The sequence below is a fragment of the Acartia tonsa genome, chromosome 8 (genome assembly GCF_053477335.1).
Source record: "Acartia tonsa isolate MP-2025a chromosome 8, ASM5347733v1, whole genome shotgun sequence".
NCBI lineage: Eukaryota > Metazoa > Arthropoda > Copepoda > Calanoida > Acartiidae > Acartia > Acartia tonsa.
This window is the reverse complement of record NC_137267.1, coordinates 20,007,751-20,015,959: the sequence shown is the minus strand read 5'-3', so window position 1 is coordinate 20,015,959 and position 8,209 is coordinate 20,007,751. Positions and strand designations below refer to the sequence as shown.

At 34.2% G+C, this 8,209-nt stretch overlaps 1 protein-coding gene across 2 annotated transcripts; it reads right to left on the bottom strand.

Annotated features, from left to right (window-relative positions):
* Positions 1-950: 950 nt before the first annotated feature.
* On the bottom strand, positions 951-4,492 carry LOC145325451 (uncharacterized). Of its 2 annotated transcripts, XM_080168437.1 has the most exons (4): positions 4,408-4,492; positions 3,366-3,456; positions 2,438-2,606; positions 951-1,313 (listed from the first exon to the last, which is right to left on the bottom strand). In XM_080168437.1, the coding sequence occupies exons 1-4, from the start codon at positions 4,487-4,489 to the stop codon at positions 1,203-1,205; spliced, it is 453 nt and encodes a 150-aa protein (XP_080024563.1). In that variant the 5' UTR covers positions 4,490-4,492; the 3' UTR covers positions 951-1,202. The 2 variants fall into 2 exon arrangements, with proteins under 2 accessions (XP_080024563.1, XP_080024562.1); XM_080168436.1 differs by lacking the exon at positions 951-1,313 and having other exon boundaries at positions 2,225-2,606.
* Between the last annotated feature and the right edge of the window lie 3,717 nt (positions 4,493-8,209).

Sequence of the window (8,209 nt, the reverse complement as noted above, 5' to 3'; positions counted from 1 at the left end):
TTTATTTTTCTTATTAAAAGTCGTGTATGTGATTGTTGTTGTTGTTGTAGCCATGATTCTCTGAAGTTAGGACTCAGATGCACACGGAGACTGGAAGTGTATTTAATCGATATTGCTGTCGGGGAGAAGTCTGGTTCGAACCACACCGCGTCGCACCAAATGAAAATGGTACTTACTGCTGTATGTCTAGCGCGTGGAATTACTAGCAAGAGTACGGAGAATTCCTTGGCCAATAAAAAAAGACACAACTCATTATCATGACAGGACTTCAAGAATAGGTCATGCAATCAACGGGTTGGTTGTTAATTAAACAGATACCTACTGGGTTAAGCTTGACTGCTCTTCTTACTCCATTACAATAATATCCTTTTTGTGTAATAGGATCTGCAATCTTTAGAGTTGTCATATCGATTTCAAACCTTGTATGGTGATTCCTTTAGAAGTAAGGTACAATTTAGAAAGCGTAGCAACTCTTTAATCATAACCAGAATGTCCGTACGTCCATTTTTAACAAGTCGATTTTTAACAACAAATTTGTACCTAATTAATATTATTTTCCGATTAATCTGATTTTTGGTGACCTGATTCCTAGGACAACAAAGTACAATGTTATAATCGAAGCATCTTTATAATCAAATCTATCCTAAAAATGTAAGTATGTCCTGAAACATTATCCTGTATTTCAGCAGTTTTATCAAATTTACTTTTTTTCGATTTTTATACTCTGATTAATCAGTTCTTACACTCTACAAGTGTTAATGTTTGTTTGTCCTACCATTTTTTAGCTTCGCTTTTATGGATATTGTCATCCGTGTTTCCTTTCTTTTTATTATTAAAATTAAAGGTAAAGGGTCGACTAAATAATAACAAAATTTTTCTACAACATTTATTTTAAATTAAATCACGAAAAATGTGATTACTATTGATTACACTGTCAGTTACGCCCCATGTGGCCTCTAGGAGCCAATCTACTTACAGAAGAGATTTTAGGACAGGACAATAAATAATGTACATCCCCAATGTTGTTAGACACCATTTACCCTTCTGTAGATTGAAATATATGTAAAATAGATTTTAGACTCTCGATCTACATTTAATACAAGTATCCAAATTTGTGAAGTTAACAAATGAGAAAGCCTACTTAATTATAAAACCCTGGGTATCAGCATAATTTACAATCTATTGTCCCCTCCCTCCCAAGCTCAGAGACTTCCATATCTAGCTTTCATTTGTTGACATTTGAGGTTGAGAAATTTTATAACTTCTGGAGAAGAGAATAACCAGTACATGGGGAGTCCAAGTAGTGCAGTATCCTGATAAAAATTACACAATATATTATATTGTCACTAGTGGCTAGTGCTACGCCCCTAGAAGCCTATAAGACTAACCTTTAATTTTAATGTTAGCTTACATTTTTTTTAAAATTTGGGTTTGGGTGACTGCTATTAAATACATAATTTGGACATACTTAAGTTTTAAGACATAATTATAGAGTTGCTTTGGCTAAAACATTGTACCTAATATCACTAGGAATCAGTATTCCAATATAATAAAGGCAATAGGATAACTATATCATATAAAAAAGCTATAAAAAAAAGGATTAAAATGGACATACAGACTTTTAGGTTCATATAATAAGAGTTGATACCCTTTTCAAATTGTATAATCTATATTTTAATTCTAATATGCATAAATCAATGATAGGGCTACGGACGGACCACAAATGTAGAAAAGCTTCTTTTTGAAAAGTATTTGAAATTAAAAGATTTTTAAACAATTGGAAATTTTAGAAAATACCCCTGTCAAAAAATGTCTAATGTCACGCCAGGCTACAATTGAATCAAGACAAAAGTAAGTGCCGAGCTCTGGGACCTATGTATGGTGAAATTAGACATAAAACCATAATGATTCCAGGTAAAAACAAAATATTTCAGCGGGATCTTTTTGAGAAAATTAGATTAGAAAATTTAAAATTCAATTTTCACCCCCTAAGAGTTGCCGCATAATCATGATAAGAAAAGCAAAGATTATATATTTAAAATTTTGAACAACTTTGCTTTTATGAAGTCTTTCATAAAACCTCTCAATATATGATTTATTTAAGGCTGAATTTCCGTGACCTTAGCAAAGCAACTGATAAAAATGACCATTGATTAACTCCTTTCAGGAGTGGTTTTATGAAGAATTTTATAAAAGCAAAATTGTTCAAATTTTAAATTAATAATCTTTGCTTTTCTTGTCATGATTATGCGACAACTCCTAGGGAGTGAAAATTGATCTTGAAGTTTTTAAATCTAATTTTCTCAAAAAGATCCCGCTGAAATATTTTGGTTTTACCTTGAATCATCATGGTTTTATGTCTAATTTCACCATACATAGGTCCCAGAGCTTGGCACTTACTTTTGTCTTGATTCAATTGTAGCTTAGCGTGATGTACCTTCAGAATAGAGCCAAAGTAGTTGAAAGGATACACAAAATCGGCAGTGCCAAAAAAAAGGAGAATGAGAGCAAGGGTAAGAATAGCCATGATTGGGCGTGGTTTTAGAATATTTGTTTTGGAGCTGGGGTTGGTACTAACTGGCCCGGCTTGTGGCGTGCCTGTAACACTATAACAAAAGAATTGGTTTTAATTGGAAAAGTTTAAGATATTACTAGTAGCAAAGCTATTCTTTAAAAGTATACGTCTGTCTGTTTTTATATTAACCCTTTGAAATATAAACAATTGTAAAGAATTAGAAAACTTAATCAGAATACCCAGAATACGAGTGTGCGCCAAAGTTACACTCAGATATGATGAGCAGGAAAATGGTGCTAAAATCTTTACCATCAGACAAAAAACACTTTCTCTATTCTTTTTCTTTGTTACTATTCCTCTACGAAAAAAACTATGTCTAGCATCGTATTATATCCAGCTTTCTACGGATATAAAAATGTACAATCAAAAGATTAAAACCAGTTTTTTCTCAGATTTGCTACTTTTGGATGTAATCATTTATATTAGGTATTATTTTAATTTCTTCCCACAAAATACATACATAGAGAACAAATACATTTTTTATGGTAATTTACCTAATTAGCCTAATTTGTAGATAGAAAGATTTAGTAGTGTTAAAACCTTAGATCAATATACTCCTGAATAAAACTCTTAGTTGATGTTGAATTAGAAGCAAAGCTTCTCTACAATTTGAACTCAATGTATGTCAGTTGTGTTTTCAGCTTATGTCAAACACACTAGAATAACGACACAATGTATGAAATATAAGGAGTTTGGGGGCTAAAGCAATTATTTATATTTCTCAAATTTTTTCACTACCCTAAACAACTAGAGGATGATTTTACACAATGAACAGAATCTATAATGTAACCTTATACTAGAGAGGGGTGCCACCCTCCTATGTAAGTTCCATAATGTGCCAAGTTTCTTCCATCGTCTGCAAATCTGTATGATTAGTTCACCTGAATGAAAATATGGCAATTGGTTAGTATATTTAGGTTTGATTCATCAGAACCGTAAATTAGAAATCATGGTTTCATAAAATTAACACAGGTCTCAATAGGAATGCATTAGATTTTTATAAATCACAAAAGAAACAGACAATGTGGCCTTCAAAAAGGGCCTAGTGGTAGTTAGAAAACGTTTGGGGTATAGTCCTTTCCACGACATCCCTCCATAAGGAGCGATTCTTCGTATTTTTAAAATGGCTTTTTATAGGTTATTTTAGGTTAGGTTAGGTTATATTGTGTTAGGTGATTGCCCCACAGGGTTAGGTAATTGGCCCCGCAGGGTTAGAGCCCCCCGCAGGGGCTAGAAATAGGAGAAAAGCTACTGTGAAAAATACGAAGAATCGCTCCTTATGGAGGGATGTCGTGGAAAGGACTATACCCAACGTTTGAAATTAAATCCTAGCTGCTCCTTCTTGCAAGATATTGCAATTCAAAGTTTTGAGGTAAAGATCTTTTTATGAGGATGGAATATGCTGAACATGTGTCCGTAAAGCTACAAAAAAGTTGTAATAATTGTCTAGCCATGCATGGCTAGAACTGAGTTAGTTTATGGACATACTGGTTTGTGGAGCAGCCATGCTGCAAGGACATAACTCTTATTGAGTAAAGTGGTGTATTTCAGATGTTCATGTTAATACAGCATAGGATCAATATAACAGATTTTATGGCCCTTGTGGGGGTGCATGACAAAAAAAGGGATGACATATTTGTCATGCAATGGCAGATGGGGAGGTGTAATTTTGTATAATGAAAGGGATTTAGAACTTTCTACAATTAGAGAAGCGTCGCTTCTCTTCAACTGTCACTAAGTGGTTGTCAATAATTATAATTTACACAAGGATTAAAGTATCATAGGTGGCGCTGATATTAATAGAAATAGGCTGTGCCTTACTACAATTGTACCTGCTACAATGATGAAATACATGAACATTTCAGGTCTGGACTGCGGGTTGGCAAACAATGTGTTCTCTGTGTTAATCTTCATCTTAAGCTGATGACAGTGGCAGGAATAGATTCGCTGGCGGTTTACCTCAAAGTGCCTAATAGAGCATAGAAACCCTTGTCCCCTCCCACCAACTACCTTATTTTAAAATGAATTGACAATAAGATTTTCTTAACTTTTTTATTTTAGGTTACATTTTGTTTTATTGGGTCCAGGGTAGCCCAGCTGAGTTAGGCCCCCCTCATCAAATGTTTGAGATAGGATAAAAACAATCCCCCTTCCACTTAATATTTGTGTAAAATTGTCTGTAATTTGATGATATAAATAACTTTTTCAGCATGGCTGAGAACTGGTTCTAACCCATGGGATATTAATCGGTTTTGAAGCCCTACTGTAAAACCTGTGCCTATTTCTTCCCTGGTAATGAATAAATTCCGCAGAACTCTTAGTACACAGTGTACCTTCCATTAAATAGTGAAATCCCTGAATAGTTCCTATAGAATTAAATTAATTTCTTTTTATGTTTATCAATTAAACAAAGTAGAATGATGTCGGCCTGTTTGTATGTTTACTTTCAACACATGCCTAAAAATCTTTGTATAAATTATTAACTTAGATAAAAATGATTCAGTATAGAAGTGGGGAGGAAGGGGGCATTGGATTATTACACTAGTCCCCAAAGTAATAAAATAACGTTTTCTTATTCTTTAGCCTAACTACTTAGGGGACTTCTAATGATTTTTTATTGGTTGGTTCATTAAATTGAGTGTCAGAATTTTTTAACTTTAGATTGTATTCTACAAAAGGGCTAATTCTTTTATTTTGATCTTAATTTGCATTTAGTTAACATGAACCATAACCTAAATTTTTAAAGAAATCAATCAATCAACCTCATTTAAAAAGTTTCAGGATGCCTGCCTGTGTTTAGAGGATGGTTTCTACATCCTCCCACGAAAAATTTTCCTCCCCCCACCCTAAAAAAATCTACAATGTTTATTTCTTTTTAATTAAACTAAAATGGAGGGTCGACTTCTTTAACCCTCATCAGTCCAGTGCCCCAAGAGGCCTCTTGAGTAGCCTGTATTAATTAATTTTAAAGAAATTAATGTATTTCCTGCAATAAGAGGTACTGAAATAGTTAATGGAAGTGCCACACTCTCATGATCAAGCGTCAGGAATCTGTAAGGAAACATCAGAAGCATTGTTCTCAGTACTAATGTAATTAGATGAATTTGCTTCTTATAGTAACAAAGCTACTCTATTGTAGTGGGTGTCTGTCTGTTTGTCCTTCTGACTGTCTCTATGTCCTCATGTCTGTCTTTCTGTCTATCAGTATGTCCTCATGCCTATTCTTCTGTCTGTCCATCTGTCGCTTTGTTTATCTTTTTGTCTATCTAAATGTTTTTATGTTTACCTGTCTGTCCCTCTGTCTGTCTCTCTGTCCCCATGTCTATCCTTCTGTTTGTCCTTTGTCTATCTGTGTTTTCATCTGCCTGTCTGTCCTTTGTATTCCTGAATTTTTTCTTTATGCATGTTCTTCTGTCTGTCTGTCTTTCTTTTGGTCACTATGTCTGTCTGTCTGTCTGTCATTCTATATTTCTGTCTGTTTTTCTGTCTGTCTTTTAGGTAAAAGCAGCTTTGTCAACATGTCACAGTGCATTTCCTATTCTCTTTCAATTAATATATGCAACAGATACAATTATTAATGTATTAATTATTAATGCCTGCTATTTCATTCATTACTGAGACAAATTTATTTAAATTCCTTGAAATTCTGCCATGGCAGTGGCAAAATACAGCTCCATCTTTGTACCAGTGGGATTCAGGTAGCAAGTTCTATTCCCATCTTTCTCCCACATTTCTTTAATTTCATCCCAAAACACAGCTGAATTTATTTCAGGATTTGAAATTGATTGATTTGGTCCTAGGACAAACGCAGGAGTCCCAAACGTAGAAGTGGACAAATGCAGTGAACACTTAACCTAACCTAACCTATTTTGGACCATCTTAAATGCCTAGCTCCTGCGGGGGGCTTATTTGTACATTCTTAACCTAACCTAATCTAATAAATTAATATTTTAACGCTCCTGCGTTTGTCCACTCCGACATTTGGGACTTCTGCGCTTGTCCTGGAACCGTATATTGATTTGAATTAAAGTTAGCATGATAATTTCTTTCTATCTATTTCTATTAGAAAAAAAAACATTCTTAAAATTTTAAAATATACATTAGATTACACTTACCCCTCTCCCATAAAGACAGACTAATTATGTCATAGACATATGCGCAGTTCTTTTTGTGTTATGAACCAGGTGGTGCTGAGAGTACTCGAGCCAGAAGCATTACCTCGCCCCTGAGAGGTATTTTACAAGTACCCCTCTCCCATATAACAAATACCTTAATGGTTAAAAGCTATTAAAAATTTCTTGTGTGCGGGCATGCCATGGACTTTCAGCCGTTTGGAAGCTAGCAGCCATTAAAATTCATAGATTTTTGGAAATAATCATTACCATGAACATTTTTATCATGAACTGCGCTAGAGATTTAAATTTTGTAATCCTGATATCCCTGCTGTAATAAGATAGGCATAATTGTAAACAGATATCCCAGTATGCCACACTATCACTGACTTGGTTGCTGAGGTCAACAGGGAATATTGAGTTTCTGGCAGGCTGGTGTAGTACCAATAGGTTATACCTAAAATCATCTTTTTATCTACTTTTCTAGCTAACTTTTAACCTGCAGATATGGCTCAGTGGTTTAATGGCCGCTTATCTGTTGGGGAGGTTTCGGGTTTAAGTCCCCACTCTACATTAACAGTAAAGATGGGAATCCTTAGCACTATTTCAGGAATGCCTGGGTAGTTCTTGGCACGGTACATTTTTGATCAAAAAACTTGGCTAGGCCATAGGTTGATTAAAAAGTTCTTGTAGAATATAATTGAGTAGTAGCTCACTAGTGTATTAATGGCAATTATTAGTTCTACCACTTGGAGTTAGATGAACTGAAATTAGTTTCCGAATGTGAACACATTTTCCGAGGTGTTTCCCAATCCCATCTCAATATTTGCTACTAGCTAAAAAACCTTCAAACTTCAAAATAAAATCAAAATTTGAATGTATTAACGATTTATACATTATACATTCAAAGTTTTAATTTTTCAAATTTTGATTTTTTTTGGAAGTTTGAAGGTTTTTTTTAGCTAGTAGCAAATATTGAGATAGGATTGGGAAACACCTAGGAAAATGTGTTCACATTCGGAAACTAATTTCAGTTCACCTGGAGTTATGCTTGGATCTTAGAATGATTAAAAACTACTTAGAATTTGATGTGACTTTTGACTTCAGTGTCATTTTCTATTATTTGATTGTATTGAAGAACATGGACACTATAAATCACGCAATCTTAACTCATCAGCCTATAAGATTACAAGTTATTATAAAAGTGTCATGGGGATTAATGGGAAGGATGCAAACTCCAATCTACGTTATACCTAAGGGGATAAAAAATGTTGCCACCTGCTTTGTTCGGCACAAGACATCAAAACGTATTATTAGTGAGAATGCCTTGGCTGCAAAAATAGGTGCAACTCATTACCACACACATAGCTTCTTATCCATGTGGATGATTATCAAACCTATGACTATCTATCTATCTATCCATCTATTAGATTGACCTTCTATCTATATAGGTGTAAATCTATATATGTATATATTATTCTGTCTATTATCAAGTCTACATTTCTGTTTATCTATCTGCATG

Excerpts from the sequence above, each read along its gene's own strand:
- LOC145325451 (XM_080168436.1), bottom strand. The coding sequence starts at position 4,489 with ATGAAGATTAACACAGAGAACACATTGTTTGCCAACCCGCAGTCCAGA. Across the intron at positions 3,457-4,407 it reads GTATTTCATCATTGTAGCAG|GTGAACTAATCATACAGATT; the intron begins GTACAATTGTAG and ends ATTTTCATTCAG. Across the intron at positions 2,607-3,365 it reads GCACCCCTCTCTAGTATAAG|TGTTACAGGCACGCCACAAG; the intron begins GTTACATTATAG and ends CTTTTGTTATAG.